The 21,026-nt window shown below is 34.9% G+C and overlaps 2 protein-coding genes across 3 annotated transcripts in view; one reads left to right on the plus strand and one right to left on the minus strand.

Annotated features, from left to right (window-relative positions):
- RyR (Ryanodine receptor) overlaps positions 1-21,026 on the minus strand; it is a 43,833-nt gene that overhangs the window by 17,736 nt on the left and 5,071 nt on the right. Inside the window, 28 exon segments of the mRNA XM_018457107.1 lie at positions 116-271; positions 346-448; positions 1,197-1,429; positions 1,533-2,066; positions 2,165-2,460; positions 2,625-2,763; positions 2,949-2,978; positions 3,062-3,284; positions 3,643-4,016; positions 4,098-4,296; positions 6,481-6,580; positions 7,054-7,262; positions 7,640-8,748; positions 9,109-9,440; positions 9,564-9,934; positions 10,015-10,112; positions 10,114-10,131; positions 10,290-10,459; positions 10,579-10,651; positions 10,653-10,733; positions 10,830-11,012; positions 11,155-11,354; positions 11,431-11,543; positions 11,810-11,885; positions 11,968-12,045; positions 12,876-12,890; positions 13,745-13,843; positions 13,917-14,021. Coding sequence (XP_018312609.1) covers positions 116-271; positions 346-448; positions 1,197-1,429; positions 1,533-2,066; positions 2,165-2,460; positions 2,625-2,763; positions 2,949-2,978; positions 3,062-3,284; positions 3,643-4,016; positions 4,098-4,296; positions 6,481-6,580; positions 7,054-7,262; positions 7,640-8,748; positions 9,109-9,440; positions 9,564-9,934; positions 10,015-10,112; positions 10,114-10,131; positions 10,290-10,459; positions 10,579-10,651; positions 10,653-10,733; positions 10,830-11,012; positions 11,155-11,354; positions 11,431-11,543; positions 11,810-11,885; positions 11,968-12,045; positions 12,876-12,890; positions 13,745-13,843; positions 13,917-14,021 — 5,717 coding nt within the window.
- On the plus strand, positions 18,647-20,381 carry LOC108728526 (protamine). Of its 2 annotated transcripts, none has more exons than XM_018457103.1 (2): positions 18,647-18,783; positions 19,812-20,381. In XM_018457103.1, exons 1-2 carry the CDS (start codon positions 18,743-18,745, stop codon positions 20,215-20,217), a joined length of 447 nt encoding a protein of 148 aa, XP_018312605.1. In that variant the 5' UTR covers positions 18,647-18,742; the 3' UTR covers positions 20,218-20,381. The 2 variants fall into 2 exon arrangements, with proteins under 2 accessions (XP_018312605.1, XP_018312606.1); XM_018457104.1 differs by lacking the exon at positions 18,647-18,783 and adding an exon at positions 19,549-19,620.

The following is a 21,026-nucleotide window of genomic DNA, read 5'->3' on the forward strand; positions in this document are numbered from 1 at the left end:
TTCGCTTAAATATTCGAAAATGAATACGACGATTATCGTTGCCCCGGTAGTATTGATGAAGAATTAGTTGAGCAGCGGCAGCAGCAGCAGCAGCAGCACTTATTATCTTACATACAGAAAGAGATTCTCGTTGCTGCCTCCGATTGGATCTCGGTTGTGCACCTGATTCACTTCGACGGCTTCGTTGAGCGCCATCATCACGTAATCCCGCACGACGTCGAGTGGAAAATGTGGGCTATACAGGTTCTTTATGTTCTCAATCGCTTGGTCACTGGAAGGAACATTCCTTGATGGCAACTGATTAGTAAAGGATCTCACATCTACTTGGGAAAAAGTTTTACTTACCTGATCTCTGTCATTTTCATTTGTGGGCGAATAGACTCGGTCTCCAAATACCTGAGACTGTGTTTCATCTCGTAGTCTTCGTACAAATCCTTTAATTCTTGACCTACGTAATAGACAAATAATTACTACATAAAATATCTTAATATAGGCAAAATAAGAAGTTTTTTTATTAAATTTTTAATTAACGCGACAGATTGAGAAGAATATTTTTATATTTATATTAATTTATAATTATATTTCTCTCTATATTTTCTAAAATAAATTCTTAAAAATATAGAAATTAAATATACAAGATATAATCAAAGAATATATATTCAAAACTATATTTTGAAAAATTTTAATTTTCAATTTTAATGTTTGATTTACGCACGTACTCAGATAGCAAAGCGTCTCAGCAAAATCGCACAAATCTGTGATTGCTTATGATGCTGGCAACTTGCGGTAGATTTGTCTTCAATGATTTCGAATATACCGACATTGTAGCAACACGCAGACAACAATGCGTATATGTGTTGCCAGCAGTTTAACAGCAAGATAGCTACATCAATGTTATCTTGCGTTGTCGGCAATATGACAGCATTATATGATGCTGCATATTATTATGGCAACATGATGGCAATAGTACGAATTTTGATGATTTTAAAGTTGTCGTAAATTACTGGCAATTTGCTACTCAATGTGTGCTTGCTACTCAATCATATCGTAAAAGCCTGAAGGCATCAAGTTGCCAACAAATGAGGACTCAGTTGCTGTAATTCTGGTAGCAACACATACTTAGCAAGCAACATGCCAGCAACAAGACAGACACATTGCTATCTGGGTAATTTTCTATTTCAAAATCAAGTTCTTACCAAGCGGTATTATGTATTCGTTTTTGCACACTTCCATCGTCGTCGCGTGTGACTCGAGATGTAGGGCGATAAGTAAATCGTAAAATCCTTGTCGCAGGGGCCCGGACATGTACTCGGCTCGTATCGCGTATAACAATTGTTTTTGATCAACATGTTGGCACAGAGCGTGCGCTGCACGATAATTCGATTGATAGCACAGAGCTGCATACAGTGTCAATGTGTGTGCATGGAAACTGTGCAAGAAAAATACATTGTTTTAATATAAGAGAGAAAAGTTTAGGTAAAGAGAAAAATATTTTTTTAATTTTTCGTCGCAAATTTCTATCATTGTCTTACCTGAGCAACTTATCCATCTCGATAAGCTCCAAAATATCGATACATCTATCTTCCTCGGGTATATGAAGAGCCAGCATTGAGATAGCGTCCTCGCATAGCATCGACCAGCCTCTGATGTCAGACAGCTTTAAGGCGTGTACTTGAAGAGACTGATTTGGCACTCTGGCCCATTGGTGCGGTTTGAGACATTGTACTTTTAATCTTGGTGGAAACTGCGGTATAACGTGTCGTTCAGAATTCTGCAGTACAGCTGCCGATAGTGGAAGCGTTGTCGAAGTCCTGCCGAGTTCGATCTGTAGGATCTCTTTGCTGGTGGCTTCAACGAAGATCGCTGGGAACAGTTTCGTGTCTGGCTCCATCTTGAATTTGTGACTTGTTTCTTTCCCTTCACAAGTGAAGGATACCCAGCCTGTGGCAGTATCAACAAAGCATCCAACGAACATACCCTGAGATGCGCCCTTACCCGATGCATCTTGAGTGACTTCGTTATACAGTTCATCCGCTCGAACCATATAGCAACTTTGTCTGTCGACTCTACAACGTTGTAACATTGTTTTTTTTAGACGAGCATCTTTATGGTATAATTATGGTTCTAGCAAAAATTCTGCGATAAAAAGTATACTAAAACGTACTGCTCTACGAGACGATCGTAATCATCTATAATCGCAACAGAAGCTTTCCTCACGCGAGATAAATTAAAGTCCTTCGTGTGCAGGTGATATTGTGAAGTAACCCAACCAATGTAAACGTGAGTCGGATCTTGACCGGGGAATATCCTAATGCCATAGAAATACTCATTCATTAACTTCATACACTCAGCGTCGAAGATTTCATTGCCGATCGCTTCGACGCCACTTCCTGTTAAAACGGACATCGCCTTGGGAACGTTACGTTCTGGGATTTGTGGCGGGACGACTTTCAAGTCCGTCTATAAAGAGAAATTGTAGATATTACGAAATTTTTAATATTCTCAAAAGTTGCAAACAGTCTGCGGAATTTATAAAAAAAATTTCTTCAGATTTTCGTGAAATTATAGAAAATATCTTCAAATATTATTTATTAAAATATACTTTTATTTATATATACACTCACAGTTGAGACGCGAATTTGGGGAGTTTTGGCACTTTTGCTTCCGAGCATTTTCGTACTTTTATCTGAGATATCTGCACGTATTTGCGGCTCAGGCGTTTTTGACTTTGTCTCCGGTGATTTCGTTTTACGCGAGAAGAACCTATGCACACGATAAAGATCAATTAAATAATTTATTAAAAACAAAAAAATAAAATTTTAATAACAAAATAAAATAAAATCAAAGTTGTCCAATTAATTACTGAGATATCGAACATTGAGTTGAAAATATTAATGACTATATTATTTTCATAATAGCGTTGGAAAAAAATATTTAAAAAAACTTACGGTGCATCCTCCATCTCTTTGCTAAGCTTGCTAACAAAGTCAAAGTATCGAAGTCAATTTGTTTTACAACATTCACTATAGATAATATAGTTATTAATATAATTCATGCTTACCGAAAAGGTGAGCGGCCACGTTTCTTCTTCTCGTCCTTTATGTCACCATTCATCTCGCCATATCCATTCATTTCAGCATCACTGATCGCATTATCTAAACGTGATCCGTAAAATGAACCTTTCCTGGGCGGTCTGGCAGGCTTACCTCTTTGCATAGGAAGCGGCGATTCTTTCATCATCTCGTCCGCCTCAGCCGCATCTTCCGAATAATTTCTTTGCAGTCCTATTCAGTATTATTTGTATTAAATTTGTTGCATAATATTATAATCGTTATATGTATATCATTATTATAACCAGATATTGCGATATTATTACTAGATTGAATAGTTTTATCTAAAAATCAATCAGTCTTTTCATTAATCAATTTATCTAAAACTTTTTTTTAAATTACAACTGGTGAACACATTTAAAAAGATTTCTCAAATATTATATAAGTCAAATATGATATATAAAGTTATATTTGATTTATTCATGAAGCCACAAATTATTTTTATTTTAATTAAACATTTTTTATACGTTATATTCATTTTGAATATAAATCACAAATCACATTTTGAAATTAATGGTTTCTACGTAATTACCTTTGATATCGCTCATACTGAAGCCGGATTTCATAATCTGTTCTAAATGACCCGACGGTGCTGCCTGCTGCCCTTGCTCAATTTGCTCGGCTAAAAGTCTGTTCTGTCGCGCTTTAATCTCCTGCCACCTGCGCAACTTCTCACCCTCAGTTATAAAATTAGATTGGCAAATCACAGGCAATGATAATCGTAAAAATTCCCAATTAGCCTTCTCCATGGTTTCGAACGTGTTGTGAGAGATTTTCAGACACGGCGGTGTGTCGGAACCAGCTGGTATCCTAGCCACGTCGATTCGCGTATCGGCCATGTCGTCGGTGTTCTCAAAAATGGGCTGATCTTTCGTGTACCAATACGTAACTAGACGATTCATGTTCCTAAGAAAATTAATAAACGACACTAATTTTTTTCTATCACTTGCTATATTTCATTTTAATAGAAAAATCAAAGTTACTCACACACAGAACGGTTCATAGCCCTCCTGCAAACCACAAGTAGTAAAAAATTTCAGGGTGTTTACATCTTGGCCGAATGTTAGTCTTGCCTTTTGCCCAACGCCAAGGGTGAACGCGGGCACGAAAGAATCGCCTTGCACATCGGCGAAAGAAGTTTCACCGCCGAGTGCATCCATCAGCAGTTCTCCATTTAAGGAAAAACCTACGTAATTCGCAGATTTGTATTACGATATATACTGAGCATTGTGAAAAGTCGAAATGAACGATATAATTCAGAAAGTTGTACAAAATAAAGTAACAACAATGAGTACAAAATGATATATCTTTTACTCAATAATTTGAACTGTCAAACATTCGTTTCGACTTATTAGAAAAAGAAAGAACAGAAATCTAATTAGGCGATAAATAATTATTACAATTCGTAAATATTAAATATTATGCACATAAAACGCAAGCTCTTACGATTTGTAAAAAAATAATCGTACTAGGAATTTTAATAAATTCTCTTAACGGCTAGTTGAAACACTTTGTAAATACAAATTACAGCAAAGCAGGTGTTAAGGGCCGTATGAACAAAAGCATCTGCTTTCATCCATTGTTTTAGGTATTTAGACAAACATATTAAAATATTTCAAAATTCGAAAATAAATCATTCGCTTTATCTTTACTCATACGACCTATTAACACAAAATCAGACAAAATACGCATGCAAGCGACGTTATTTGAAAGTGATGTACTAAAAATCAAATATGTGCAATATTATCATACACGAGAGAGACACACTAAGTAATAAATCTTACAATAAAAAATAACAAAATGTAAATATATATAGAGATAAAAAATAAGAAGTATAACAGTTCATAAACAGGACAATGAGAGATCTTCTTTAATATTTTTTATTCGATAGTTTAACCCATACACGTTCACGTGCAGTATTTGGTAATAGTTTGTAATTAATAGTTTAGAAAATATCATATTTAGAGAAAGATAAATAGTTTTAAAAAATGTAGAAGCTGTGACATTTTTGAAGAATTTTTATCGTGTGTTTTTGTGTTCGTAAAACAATCGTATATTCGGAGATTACTGTTTCAGAATGCACGTGATATGATCGATATATATAATATCTGGGGTCACCATAGTGTTAGTGATTAGTAGATATGAATTATAGAAGCACTGTTGTCGCTGACAGTATAAACACTGAGTAGAGTACTGGATACCAGAGAAGACATTGGGCAGATTATGATTTTCGTCGCTTGAGAGAATGCGGTATTATTAATGATGGTAGAAACCAGGATTGCTTCTGGTTTTGTGGTTAACCCCATAAAGAAGTGTGTTAAAATAACAAGATGAAATAATTTTGTGTGAAAAATGCATGGTTTTTCCAGTTGTTTAAGCAACCGTCGCAACGGAATTTTCTTATTGAGAAAGCGTTAATGAAATGACTCTTCCTCGAAGTGCATGGCACGAAAATTTTGCCTAAATGTTTATTTGGACATCAAATAATTCTAAAATTATATTATATTGTATTCTGCAAATTAAATATTATTTTTATTTTGTATGATTATTTATTTAATTTTTTTACACTGTTATATTTTGTTTTCTATACAATTTGCATAATGTCTACTTGGTTAATATTATATTAAAGATCTAATATTGTATAGAGATTTAATATTATGTTAAAGAACTATCTAACGCGAATAACTATGCAGAGCAAAACGGTTCGTGTTAAAAATCGCAATGTCTGTATCCAGTAATCTATCACCAGAGATCAAATCGTATGTGTATAGCTTGAAATATTGCAGCTAAAGCGTTCGCTTAAAAATTCCGTCTTACTAATCGTTCGGTCAATTAGATCCAGGAAAACACCGACAACGTCTCCGACCTGCCATTGTTTGCCGAACGTTTCGGCCGTGCCCGAGTATACTTTTTCCTCCTTTAAAACAGAATGGTTCACCAGTTCAAGGTTACTTTCGCTCGTGAAGATCAGGACATACCGGTAATCCAAACGCTCTATTTTTGTCCGCGGTTTTAAATACCTTGTACACATTTATCTTCTATCGCTATTAATATCGTTCTCGATGTCGTTTATACTTATGCAATATTAAAGTTTCGGCATAGTATACAGTTAAGTAAGATACCTCGAGGAAATTACACGGTTTTTCCTCCCTCGATAAAGATCAAGCCACACTTCGCTGAATGAAATATCACCAGCGATTTTATTTGTCTTGGGACAAGGATGTAAGATATAAAACCAAAGTCAACATGAAAAGAAACATAGAGCGAGACAAAGACAATAGTAGTGACGAGAAAACTCAGGAAAAGAAAAGATGTGTATACGTATAGTGGGGCCTCTAAAATCGGCTAATTTGGAAAATGAGACTCTTACTGATCGTTCGGTCTGCCACGTCAATGAAACATCCAACTATGTCGCCCACTTGATATTTGTGACCAAATGACTCGTGGGTGCCAGCGTGCACTTTAGTCACCTGACATTCATGTTCTTATGGATTATTCATGTTTCATAGATCGCAATAAGAGCCATATAACGCTTATATTAATATTTGCATTCTTGCAATACAAGAATTTCCATGATTGCACGCAACTTCCTTGATTAATATTTTTGTAAAAATAAATTAAATACGAAAATTTAAAGTCTATGTAAAGTTCTCACCTTTCGTAGCTACAATATATTTAAAATTACAGAAAATATTACATAGCTTTTTAATAAAAGATGAAGCAAATTTGAATTTAATTTACGCAAAGATATTTTTATTTAATTTGTTATTACGTGTCATTTTATTTATTCATTACTTAATTCGAAATAAAAATCTAGTGTTTTAGAAAGATGCCGAATTATCATTCTAACAATTGGAAAAATTGTTTCATCAAATTTCATTGAATATTGTCGTTCTAATTTTGAATGTTAAATTATGGAAAGAGAAATTATATCGACACTTACGTTATAACCATCAAATGCCCAAGTACTTTCATCACTGCCTAGCATACTTCCTGGCATACAATCGGCTTTCGCCCAACCGACTCGCATAGGCCCAGCTGTGAGAACTTCGAACTCAAAATACCATTTTCCGCTGCTGACTGCATAATGTTTCTCAACCCTGTAGGTCCTGAAGGATAATTGTCGTAATCTGCTTGCCTCCAAAAGCAATGCTAGAAATATCAGAAAGTAAATACATTATATTAATACGTGTAATCTATCAAAATCTTAAAAAAATATGTACTCTAAAAACTCTAAAAAATAATAGCTATTTGAATTTAATTAAAGCACACAATTAAAGCTTTACCAAATACAAATTAAAATTTAGGACTTTAGGAGAACGAAGATAATTTTTATTTGTATAATAATTAATTATTAAAAAAAAGCATAATTAATATTAGATTAATAGCAGTAATGTTATATTATATATATATATATATGTTTCGTAAATACTTGAAAAAAAAAAAAGATATAGTGTTACCTTCAATGAAATAAACTTGATTTGTTTTTTAAATAAACGAGTACATTTAGCCTGGATTAAAATTCTCACCCTCGTGCTGTTCTCCAGTGGGTGGATCAAGCATATATCCGTAAACCAACAGAGTCCTGACGGTTTCACTGGCTGTATCTCGATTGGCTTTTTTGATAGCTTCATCGACTTTCGGATAGGGTACCAAGTGGGGACTTCTCCTCATTTCCGAATCCTCATTTAATCCGTACGTCCACCCTTGACTGATTCTTTCCTTTGCCCAAAGATTGTGCGTGTTCTCTGCTAGTTGATCTACGAGCTCTTCCATTTTGGGAGTTAATGTGATCGCAGCTAGATCAAGAGGCGCTGGTTTATATCCACTACTTTGCAAAAACGGTTCATTTGGTAGCCTCAAAGTTTTTATTCTAGATGGAGGCTTATCCATGGTGATGTAATATCCCAGTGCTAAAATGGTTTTCAAGGTTTGCACAGCCAGTTGAGTATCGTAGCGCTTTTCTGCAGCTGGCAGTCGCTCGAACTGTACTATACAGGGATGTATCTTCCTGAGATCATCCCTGACCTCGCCGTAGATCCAACCGGCTTCGATTTTATTCATCGCCCACATCTCGTGGATGTTCTCCGCCAATTTATCTCTAATCTGCTCGACATAGGCAGGCAGGTTGACCATGGAAGTATCGACCGGAGCTGGAACGAAGGCGGTATCGTCCTCAATCAGCCACGGACCCGCCAGAACCACCTTGTTCATGTTACCAAAATAAAAACACGGGTCCAGTGACAGAATTTGTTGCGGCAGCAGGCTCTCCACCAGCGGCGAAAACTCTTCCGGTGATTGAAACTTCAGTCGACCGTGATCACCACCCAGCAAAAATCTGCAGGAGAGTTTAGACGAGCAACTGATGGCAGGGAAGAACATGCCATCTAGATTAAAGTTCCGAAAAGAGCCCATGATGTGAGTGCCATTGAAAGTAAACGTTATCACCGGCACCGTCAGATCCAAAGCGCAACCGATCACGTCGCTTTTTCGTATGTAAGGTTCGGTGGCATTTTGAACTACTTGCGTCTTCCTACCGCCGGTCCACAGATGAGCGCCATCAAATCCGAACGAATACAAATCATCGCCTACGCCGTTTCCACCCCACTTTTCACCACCACCGGGATACGGCATATAACTGCGAGGAAAAAAATTTTTGCATTATTAAGAAACTTAAGATTTAATACCGAAATATGTAACTACTTTAAGAAATTATAGCCAAAATACACAGGAAAGAACGATTTCGCTGAAGCATCTAAAAATTTAGATAGATACAGATCTAAAAATAATTTTGTTAAAATCATCAAAATAATTATATAAGATATATTCAAGCTGGTTATTAAAATGTTAAAATTTTTTGTCTAGTCTATGTCTATGTCTAATCTATATCTAGTTAAAGTTTTAAATATTTTAGCAAAATCGTTCTTTCTATGCACTTTACATTTTTATATTCAAAATGTAAATGAAGACTTAGAAAACGTAATCTAACTTAATTTACCCAGCGGTGTTCGCCCATCCGATTCGCAAGTGCGGCATCATGTGAGTCGTTTGTTCAATGTGATCCACTGTTACCTCGAAATACCACTTTTGATAAAGAGCCGAACCCTCAACTCTGCCAACAAATATATTCGGTCTGACGCTCGCCACATGATCCACCAGCTGCGTTTGGAGGAGCAAATTTTTTCCAGGCAGCAGAAAATCGCAAATGTTATTTTGCGAAGAGCGTACCGCGACGCCATTACCGACGCATAGCGAACACAAGACGTCCAGAACTTTCGGATCTCTACCGTGTTTCTCCAGCAGAGAAATAATTACTTTTATATGCTCATCCTGAAAAAATTAGATTTATCTTACATAAATTTTTATTAGATTTAACTCATTCTATAAAAGCTTTAATTGTGAGAATATTATTGTCAAATAGCTAATCTACATTGCAAAAGTAATTTACAATACCCTCATCATGTTTAAAGCCTCCGGCGAATCAATCAGGACACAATGAAGTACATCCAACATTCCAGTTCCTTCACTGGAAGCCTGCGAGCCCAATCGGCTAAACAACCAATTCAGACGATTACTATTGGCAAACTGAGCGCAGTTGGTGTGATTTCCTTTGATAATGGCTGCCAGTAGTTGATAGAGATACCCGGATATCTGATCCCAAGCCTGGCCGCTCTCGTCGCCGGAAAGAGCGACAAGAAATCCTTGCGAAGTAATCACGTTAATCTTGTCAATAGCTTCGAGAATCAGATTCAATATTCCCTCCTCTTGGAACAGATCCTGACGATTTCTAAGAGCTCGGAACTTATTCTGTTTCTCTTCGTGTTCTGAAAGAATCTATTGTTAGCAAAGTAATCTGAAGAAAGAAAGAAAAATCTAAAAATATCATGTAAGAGTATCTTCTTACCCATGTCGTCCTCGGGTTGAGCAAAGTAATTGATCAAATCTTCAAGACACATTACCATTTCATTAAGATTCACGTTTTGAAAAAACATGGACGCTCTTATGCAGCGTTTCTAGGCCTCTAAAACGTATTCGATATTTTTAGTAAACTCTTATCTCGTTTTCTCTCTACTCGATATCCGATATTTTTTTATCTCTCTTTCATACTTCTATATATAGTACATAATTTTCTTTTATCTCTTTTTACATTTTAAAAATATTTTAATTGCAAAAACTTACGTGATGAATTGAGTAAACAAGCTACTGCACTTTCTGATGACGCGGGCGGTGCGAGATTCTTCTTCTTGTGATCTGGAAAAATCCAAACCATCGTCCATCTTACCCTCTTCATGGAGTACCGCCTGTTTCTCTTCGACTTTTCCGACGCCCTTCTTTTTTGTTTCGTATGACTAAAACAATATTGCGATAAATCTCGAGAATTACTATCGTAACTTTGATTACAATTATTTAATTATTTTTGATATTTAGTTTTAGAAAAAATTTTTAGAAAAATTAATTTTTTATTTACTTTATAAGACACCCAGAGGCACGTGGTGGCATGTTGCATAATCACGGTAGAGTCACCGTATTTTATAATCGGCATTATTGTCCTCAAGAACGATCTTTTGATCGTCCTTCTCTTGCCGTAACCAAAACGTCGAGGTTTCAATTGTCGCCTCGTTCCTTCGAAAAAAAAAAAAATTCGGAATTTAGGAAACATTATCATGATCCTCTAAGAATCGCCATGACCCTTGAACTTTTCTAAAAATAAATATTAACCTATCGACCAGATAGAGCTCGTTGTTCTCCTTCACACCAAGATAACGTCCAGTTGTCAAGTGCCTGATCCGCATGGGATGTAACCAGTTGATGAAGCCGCCCGCCCATTTTGTTCTGGCGAGTTCTAGTCTCCATAACGACCTCGCTTGGCTCATCACGCTGCCGCCCTCGTAGATTACGAGGCTGTAAAACCACGAAGAAAATATCTGTAAAACGATTATTTCTATCCTCTCTCCTATTTTCAAAATAACGATAATTTTTTTATAATTTTACGCTACTCTTGTAATTATAAAAGAGATTATTTTATCTCTCTAAAAGAGCTTACTTTTGACTGGGTGCTGGACTCCATGTCGATGGTATCGTCAAGCACTCGTCGCCTCCGTGGAAGAACCTCAACACATCACCGCCGAAAACATAACCAACGTACTTCATCCTACTGATACCGGTTCCATAAGGCTGTACCGACCAATGCGTCACGTGAAAAGATGCGTTTACCACCGACAGGTCATTTTCTTTCGTCGTGTGCTGAAACGAGAGAAGTATGAATTTTTTTCTATTCCAAGAAATTCTTTGAAATATTATAATCTTTTACCAAACTTACCAAATATCGTTCGGTCGCGACAGATACCAAGATAAGATCGTCACCTACACGCACTTTCTCACCCTCGGATCTCTGCTTGGAAGCGGGATGCACAGTCCACCAACATGCCTCACCTTCAAAAATAAAACTTTAAGAAATTTCGAACGATCACGAGATTCCATTCATACTTTTCGATCCGTAAAAAGTTTATCAACTTTACATGCAACTTTAAACTTCAATTTTGTTTCAATTCTGTAAAAGTTACAATTTCATTTAAGAAGTAATTATTCATGAATGTTTAACAAAGTAATATGATATATTATGCCAATGCCGGAATAGAGAAAAATAACGTTAATTTCGATAAAAGAATTTGTTGAGTTGAAGCGTGTGTTGCACCGACCATGAGAATGTTCCTGTAGACCGACGTCAAAGGCTAGCTTATCGTTCGACGAACTCGTGGATAGACACGCCAGGTACTGCAGTATACGATCATAGATTTACGTAACCATGAAAAATTAATGTGGCATAACAGCGTTATTATAAAGAAGAGCAATTTACCATGTCGCTGTTTAGATGTCGCAATAATATGGCGTTACCGTATAACAAGGTCCTGTGCCCTGACCCGGTGCCCTTTCCCTGGAAGCATCAAAGGATTGGTCAAAGCCCTTGCAACCCCTCATGCTAGTGTCCCTCTCTATATATCGTACGAGATTTTAATAGTTCGCAAAATAACAGTTTCTTAGACAATTTCTACAAGCGTACTGATAAGAGAAGGCCATAAGTGCTGATCAAGCTACGATGCGAAGCTTACGAGGCGTAAATTGAAGACACATCACTAAACGCGTTTTTGAATGTAGATGTTAATACGACATTATACAAACAAAAGAAAGCGGTTGCTGTTATTAATTCTAATATGTACGTTATATTAATGTTAACTGTAGTTCTCAGACATGATAGCTTAATTGATCGATGGGTGAAATAACATCTCGATATTTAATAAAAAAAAAAGTTTAGGAAAATTAATTAATTATTATATAATTCTGCGCAAAAAGTAAATTATTATTAAAATTCTATTAAATATTCTATATTAAATAATTCTATAAAATTCTATTATGTAAATGTAAAAAATCAAAACAATACAGCTGTTTATCTTAAAAATCATGTAAAATAGATTTTAAAAATTATTACTATTTACTATAATTTATAAGTCTATATCTTTATGTTGTATAAATGCAACGTAAAATGCAATGTAGAATCACGTTTAAATGGCGCTAAATAGAGACGTGAATATGGACTATCGTATTTCGAAATTTGGCTGAAGCCTTTGCCATGAAATAAACGTATCTACACTTGTATCTTCACCCAAATTCGATCGGACATTACGATGTTCCAACACACAAACAAATGATCGTTTTACCCAAGAGCATGTTACGGCACCTCGCAGACGGTATGAAAATTATACTTACTAAACTGTCTTGTTGCTGCAAAGAGAAACATAAGAGATAATGAATCTCGTTCGTCAGGTGTCGAATTTAGATTTGTTGTAAAGAAAAAGGCACAGAAAAAGAACAAGGGAAATAAAATAATGCATTTCGCGATTATTTATGATAATGGATCTCGATTAAATTTTTACATGATGTTCTATTCTTTCTACAATGCTAACATGTTTCGAGTGACAAAATCACAGATGGGAACCATCAACAGAGAATGATAAAACATGAAGTTGATGAAATTGATGTGAAATCTTTTTTACACGACTATGGACACATGCCACAATCATTATTCGGAAAAGGGTGTGGCGGGGGGGGGGACCGTATCAGGAATCTTTCGGAAATTATTCGGCGGAAAATTGAGCAAACTTAAAGATCTAACAGACGTTGTAAAGATGTTACACTAGAAGACATCCCAATCTTTTCGGATACCATTCAGCGTTTCTTCTTTCTTAAACATCTCTTAGACCTGTGTATTGTTCCGGGACTTTTTACACAGAAACTGGCAAAAGGGGGCGGGTTTTATGGCCCACTCCTATGCAGGTCGAGCGCGTGTAACAGTCTAATATTTGATCATTAATTTGGAATGTAAAGAGCTTCTAATCGCGAGACGCGAGTGATCGTACTATTCGCACAGACTACAATAGTGGATCGTATGAGTCAAGCTCGGCTGTATGAGCCTCGTAGTCACATGTTCGAATTATTCACCTCCCTTGAAATGAAGGAGTCGCTGTTTCATTGATGGCGTGAATAGAAACTACGACTATTTTCTGGATCTACGAGTTTCGTTAGCAAAGCTGAAGTCATACGAGTGTACGATATTAAGCAGATAATTTATACGTTACCGTCTCGGAGCCGGCAGCGGTAACCAATTCCTGCAGAGCCCTCACCGAGAGGGCCTGCTCTATCACGAACACGCATTGCGACAAGTCCGGCGGTATGTTCTGGAAGAAAAGATGGATTAAGTACGCACAAAGACGAGGTGACACTATTTGCGAAATTCGCGCTCGCTTTTACCTTATCCGCGATATTTTCGAGAAAACAATGTCGATTGCCGAAACCCTCAGCTGCCAGGCAAACCCTCTCTCCTGTTGCGGTACAGGACAGGCATACCATATCCTCCTGTAAATTTTAGATATCTTTTTTTATATGTGTTCTACTTTCTAATTCTAATAATGATCTACTTTATTTTTTAAAGAAAGCAAACTTCACTTCTACTCTACGTTACGACACATTTGCGTGTGGTATATAATTCAATTCATCATTTATAATTTTCATAAAAATAAACATATTATGAAATTTTTTTAATTGAAACGTCAGATGACATTAAGAAATATAATATCTCTAGCACATGTTATATACATATCTTTATTAATAAAAATGTTACAGGCAATGTGGAAAAAGCTTTGGAAAAAAAGTTGCCATACCCAGAATGGCATTGACGGGCATTAAAGCTGAGAACGTTAATTTTAGAACAATTTTATAAAATTTCTGAAAAAATAATTCATTGTCTTTCAATTCGAGTAGATCTTCAATAATTACTTTAACTAAATATATATATATATATGCACACATATATTTCCATCGCTTTAAATTCGAAATTTATGTTAATCGCAATTAAAAAAGATCTCGGACACAAATTTCTCTCGAGATTGCATCACGTTAATGTTTGCTGTGCTGCAATAATGCGCAATACCACCTAAGGATTTTGCAATCCACAACAGATAGTTCCACGGAGTAACGATCCGTAGAGTTTTGCGGATACGGAATTGAGGCTTAATGAGAATGTCGTCAGATGACGAACTGATATCGTTGATCCGAATGATGTCATTTTAAAAAGCATTTTGACTGCGGTAGTAATAATTAACTTTTGCAAAATCGCATGAATTATGATGCCGGCCGAACGATAGAACACGGCCGCCGTGCCAAAACCAATTTGGACGACCTCAGGAATGCACGAGGACCGGACATACAAGTATACTTGCTTCGAATGCACTTCGTAATTTTTGAACGCGTCACCGCGAGAAGTAGAAAACGGCGTTATTTAATACAGGTTTGCAATAATATCGCGCCTCGAAAAGCTCGTCGAATGAGTCACTCAATTTGCGTCGTTCGATTTTAACTCTTGAATGCGTATACTTTATTCATCTTTGCATTAGATTTTACTCTGTACTCTGGATTTTTTCAAGCTCCATCCTCTTTGCTCTTTTCTGTAGTTGTAATCTCAAAATATTAATTTCTTACATCAACGGTTTTATTTTTCTTTACACTTGGCCAGCTATTGTAAACAAAGAATTATGTATTCATGCCCTTTAACTTTAACTTAATACACGATAAAGAAATAGGAAAAGAGGAAAAAGAGAATAGTCAATTGAACGAAAAACTGAATGAAAAATATATGAGAGCAAATGTAGAAGCTGGCAAAACTCGAAAGTCTCAGAGAGAGTTGTCTTTTATCTCGTATTTCTGTAATATGGTTAGATCAGATGACTTCATTACTCAATCGGTACACACCTATATAAATTACGTATGATGAGTTACTAAGATAAGATCGTCCTGTATTTCCAAGCCCAGTTTTAATGTACGAGGTACGACGAGAAAATTAATACGACAGCCCAACAATTATCTAAGTGCTTTCTTTTTTACCTTCGTTCTAAATAAAGCGTGTAATCCAATTAAAAATCTCATATTAAATTATATAACTGTTATCGCAAATACAATAATAGAGGAAGGTTACCGATACCGATATACTACTTTGTTTTTAGACAATATTTCTTAAACAAAAGGTAAAAATGCAACTTCAAAAACATAAATACAAACTAAAAAGTGTCTTCTTTTAGATAGTATAAGCAGTTTTTATAATACTGTTTGCAATTTTGCAATAATTAAGTTTTTCGTAAGTTATGCAAAAATGAGCGTTTGACAAAATGGGCTCCAAAACTGACATAGTAGACAATAATGCCAACATTCCTATTCTACAAATAAAGATATATATCCTATTCTGTAAAAAAAACTAATTTATGAAACTATAAACATTTAAAGTGACATAATATTATCAATAATACAGTCACCATTATTTTAATTACGCAATTTACAAAAGAACACCATAAGAATTTTCTTCTCGGATTCATAGAATTTGTTTTTAGCTGATTTGGTATAGAAATAAGCCACAAATATATGAATTATGAGTTTGTATACTCTTCTTTAATTAACTAAACAGATCACGTTTTTATTAATATTAATAAGGTGCAAAGGTTAGTTTCTAAGAAATAAGGGGATGTCGCTTTAGGAGACCTATGTCAGTATCGGTGACCTTCCTCTACATAAAACATTTTTAGAAAATGTTATCTTTATTTTATTATTAGAGAAATCTTTATTATGTTATTAGAAAATTGCAGTACATTGTATAAAATTAAAGTAGATTAAACATGCACGCGCGTTTATAAGTTTTTGATTAAAAAATTGTTAGTACCTACAAGCAATTCGTACTCGAATTATTCTTCAATTTGCGTCGCTAATCAGTACGATTTATTGGCAATCAAGAATGATAACAACGTATCTAAGGCAATCAACCGATTATAGAGTTAAATTGAAATCGATTGCAGAACCCGGCTCGCAGGACCGTTCGTGCAAATAAAATTGCTTTACACCACCGTATTAATCGTATCCTACCTATGTCGTCACAACCACATTCACTCTTTTTTTTTCTCTATGTTTAGTAAGAATATAATTCGAATATTTTCTCGGTTATCGGATGCAGTGCGACGGTGTGTGTAACTATGAACGTGCACGCACATTCCTGACTTGTTCAAGTTAAAAAAAATTAAAATACAACGGAGAAAAATGCATAAATAATGTTAAAGGACACATTAACATAACTTCCTGCTGGGTTAAATGAAATGGCACGCGATTCGCCATACGTGAGATCGTATATTTGCTCTTGAAACACGCGAAGTACCGAAAGTTTCCGCTGGAAATTTGGCAAGAATCTTGCTTATCGAGATATTAATAAAATGCAATCGGTCAATTCGCTGATGACGCGAACTGCGGTTTTATAAATTGCTAACTTAATTAGACATTATAGAAATATTGTATTTGTATTCAAAATATTTTCCAATTCATGATCATGTTTTCATATAATGTGTACACGATAAACTAAGAAGACAAAAATAAAAATTGAGAACTCTCTATTATTTAATTTTTTTATTATTATAATTGCATTAAACATGTAATCCAATTTCTTCCTGCAGTGTTTAAAATATAGATTTTACTGTTAATAAATGTAACATCAGAGATTATGGAAACACACACATAAGTGCATAAGATTTTATATTCAATTTTTTCTCTTAACATTAAAATATAATATAATTGTTTGTAATTTAGTGGATGAACGACGTATGCATTATATGATAATGAACCAAATACATCGTTTACTTCCGGCGTCAGTTGACGATCGAAACACATATTGCGGTATAGGTCAAGGATAACCTTCATTTTACAAGTAGATAAGTCCTATAATTCCATCAAACTGACGAATAATCATAAATCATATTTATCTTTTCACATTTATATTGCACATTTCAAGATTTTTTGTTCAGATGTACAGGAAAAAAGTTTGTACGTGATATGAGAAAGTTATCACATACACGATTGAAGATATTTAGAGAAATTTAAACATTGTTAAAATCAAAATACAAATTTATTTGAAGTAATCCTTTCTAAAAAAAAGAAGCTTAATTCAATCCTTTCCAACTAAAATTTACTCAAGTCAACTTATATAACAATTCGTTGCTTCCTTTATTCATTAGAAATATCAGCATATAAAGTGATCGTTTGATAAACATATCGGTAAAAAAATGAGCCTCGTGACGGCACCACTGAGCTGGAAGAGGCTTTAGAAAGGTGTTCCCATCGTGCGTGTGCTATATCGTTTGTTGTTCGATACTAGGTGCATCCGACGCACGCTGCATCGCGGTATATTAATTATAAATTCATCACTTTTCGATGCGACATCACTAATGAAAGCTACGCGAGCTGACAGCTATCGATCAGTCAGAACAGCGTCACATTAAATTCTAAAATTAACTAAAAGCGACTAGCTTTGAAGAAGCGACTTTAAAGAAGAACCACGATAAAACATATGCGATGTGCCGGAAACTTCACTAGATTTCTATGCACGCGACGTGCATAGCACGTGTTGCAAAGTACTGTCAGCGAACTGCACAATGAATCACTCGACTATAAGTGTCTCCTCGAAGACGGTGTTAAGGTGAAATGTAATTAATTAAGAGTGACATCTACTTTAATAAAAAAAATTTCGAGATATTATTACATTGTAACACATACTTTTTTACCTTATCTGCAAAAATTTTAGTAATTTACTTTTCCTAACTTGAATAATTTATTTTTCTTAATCTTGAAGTTCCATTATAAATTTTTTTTATTCAAACTTTCTCTACATGAATTAACAAATTGTAGTAAATTAAAATTTAAAATAATTCTTCTTAAATTCTTTTCTTACTAAGAAGTAACTTTTAACGACGAAGTTCAAATGATCGCAATTACAAAGTTACATACAAATTTAACTTTGCACGCAGAACTAACCGTATCCCGATGGAGCGGTAGCGAGCGTATGCGCGCACCCTTTTAATATTCAATTCTATTAGAAAATTCTTGTTATCGCAATGTTCATAATCGATAGGACCTATCCATGCATCGACTATCTTCGAGCGTGCGAAGTGAGAGAATTAAATTCGTATAGCTTCAGATGTTTTCGTGCGGACGACATTTCACTTTCTTTTCAATACCGAGCCAAATTATCAAGTGAAAAATTGTGACGGCGGATGATGGATCCTAATATTTATGAAAGCAGATCCGATGGCAGGTGAGCGATATTCCATGCTTCGCAGTCGTGTTTGGATATGTAATCCATTCGCAGGAAAGGTAGCCTGTCGAAAAGTGCGGATGTGACGTTTCATGTAAGAACGCGAATAATCCGTTTCCTGGTCTCCATCGATTTTGCATGGCACATTATCGCGAGGCGAATCTAACGGAAATGTATCTTTGCACGCGATTTCGCCACATCGGTTCTTTAAGAATGTGAAAGGCTATTTAACCTCACGAAGATAGCACCCGTGTTGATGATCAAAGCCGTCCTCCTGGAGAAGAATTGATTTTTTTGCTCAACGTTCCGTATGCTTTATGTATACAAGATGTTCTGGAAATTATAATACAATCGAGAAGGAGGTGATTCCTCATGTAAAGGTAAATAAAAAATATAGAAAAATTTTTTTTTGTATAAAGTTCTGTTTTCAAAAAAGTCAAATTTGAATATTCGTTAAGTACACAAGTACTTAACTAGCTATAATCAGCTTGATTCATTCAATCACTATTCACTGCTATTTCTAGGCCAGTCTAAGTTTGGTATAATTTAAAATAATGCAATAAATTTCAAAATAATTTTCAAAAAGTATTTATTTTATTAATTGAAAAATTATTAAAAATGTACGAAAATATTTTACGCTATATTTTCAACTTATTTTTTTTACTTGAGGAATTATCTCCTTCTCGGTTATGATTTCCAGAACATCCTATGTATACTTCGTGGTGATAAAATTTTTGCCGCTGATCGTAAAGTGAGTCAATTAGCAGTCGACAAATGACTTTGAAGAAAAATCGGAAATTTCATGAAAATCAAGTTTTTTGATCGTTTTAATCGTCGGTAATACATATTGTGCTAAATGCATAATAAAAATGCGCGCATTAACAATTAATTTGGAGAGAATATTAACAATTTGTTTGAACTGAATATTATAGATGTTAATTAATTTGTATATATTTGTATGCATTATAATTTACAATGAATTATAATGAAATACAATAATGAGATAAACCGGTTAAAACCCTTTACAGAGGTGTTTTTGAAGAAACGGATAAGAAGACGGAACAGAAGAAGGAGGCAGACGCTGAGCAAGCGCGTTTGGATCGGTGCAGACGAAGGGCCGAAAGAAAAGCTATATGTCGTTGTGGCCAGGAATCCAGAACTGGAGCTAGATCTAGATCTAGAAGGAGGAGACGAAGAATTATCTCACAGAATCCCTTTATCATCTTTTATCTTGAGATGTACTATAAAATGCCCAACAAACATGTGACAGAAGTCGCCCGTCAGGCTGGCAAGGAATGGTGCGCTTTGCCTCAGGAAGAGAGGATAAAGTACATACGTTTGGCAGAAAGAGAAAAGAAAAGACGACGGAGGTCTGGGAGGGGACGGAGGAGGATAAGAAGAAGACGCAGACGTCGTGATCTAGATAGCGATTAAACATCCTAAAAGAAAATCCGCCAGTAACACAAAAGAAGCAAAACAGATATAATATGAAAAATATGAGAAACTAGAAAATAAGCTATGACCGGTAAAATAACATATTGAAAATTTCCGCTCGTCGAAATGCGTTTATAACCTTTAAATGTTTATTTTATTTCAAAATTGCAGCACGAAATATTATCGGCAATACATTACTATATGTGTACCTTTAATATACATATATTTTATGATTTTAAAGTATCGAGTTTTAGATAAAAATGAAAGAGAATAGTAAAACAGTTGTAATGAACACGAATGAAATACACAATTTTGTATAATTTGTGAGCAATTTTGTGTGATGAGTTGAATTTTTTGAAATTGTACAATTTGTAATTAATTTTCAAACTTCGTTTTTATGAAATATATATTATTTTTATTAAATATATATTTATTTAAAAAATTTTAATTAAACTGCTAATGAAGTATTAAAAATAAAACATAATTAGTAGTTTATAATTATGGAAGAATATTTGCATTTATGAAATATTTAAAATGTCTTCATATAAATTTTACTTCGTATGATAATTAATTAAATATCAAATAAATAGATATAACATACACATAAATTAAATATAATGACGCACTGACACAAGTACAAGACTATATTCACGCGCATGATCTTTGTAGGTCGAACGAGGTCAAGGTTGTGCTGCAAGATACTTTAAGTGCTTCCACGTTTCACTAAAATCACGGTTTTTCTTGTTATGACTTTTCACGTAAGAAATTGTATGCGAACATTTGTAAATTGAAAGTATTCAGGCAAACTA

Source organism: Mycetomoellerius zeteki, unplaced genomic scaffold (assembly GCF_001594055.1).
Source record: "Mycetomoellerius zeteki isolate Tzet28-1 unplaced genomic scaffold, Tzet1.0 scaffold62, whole genome shotgun sequence".
Lineage (NCBI taxonomy): Eukaryota > Metazoa > Arthropoda > Insecta > Hymenoptera > Formicidae > Mycetomoellerius > Mycetomoellerius zeteki.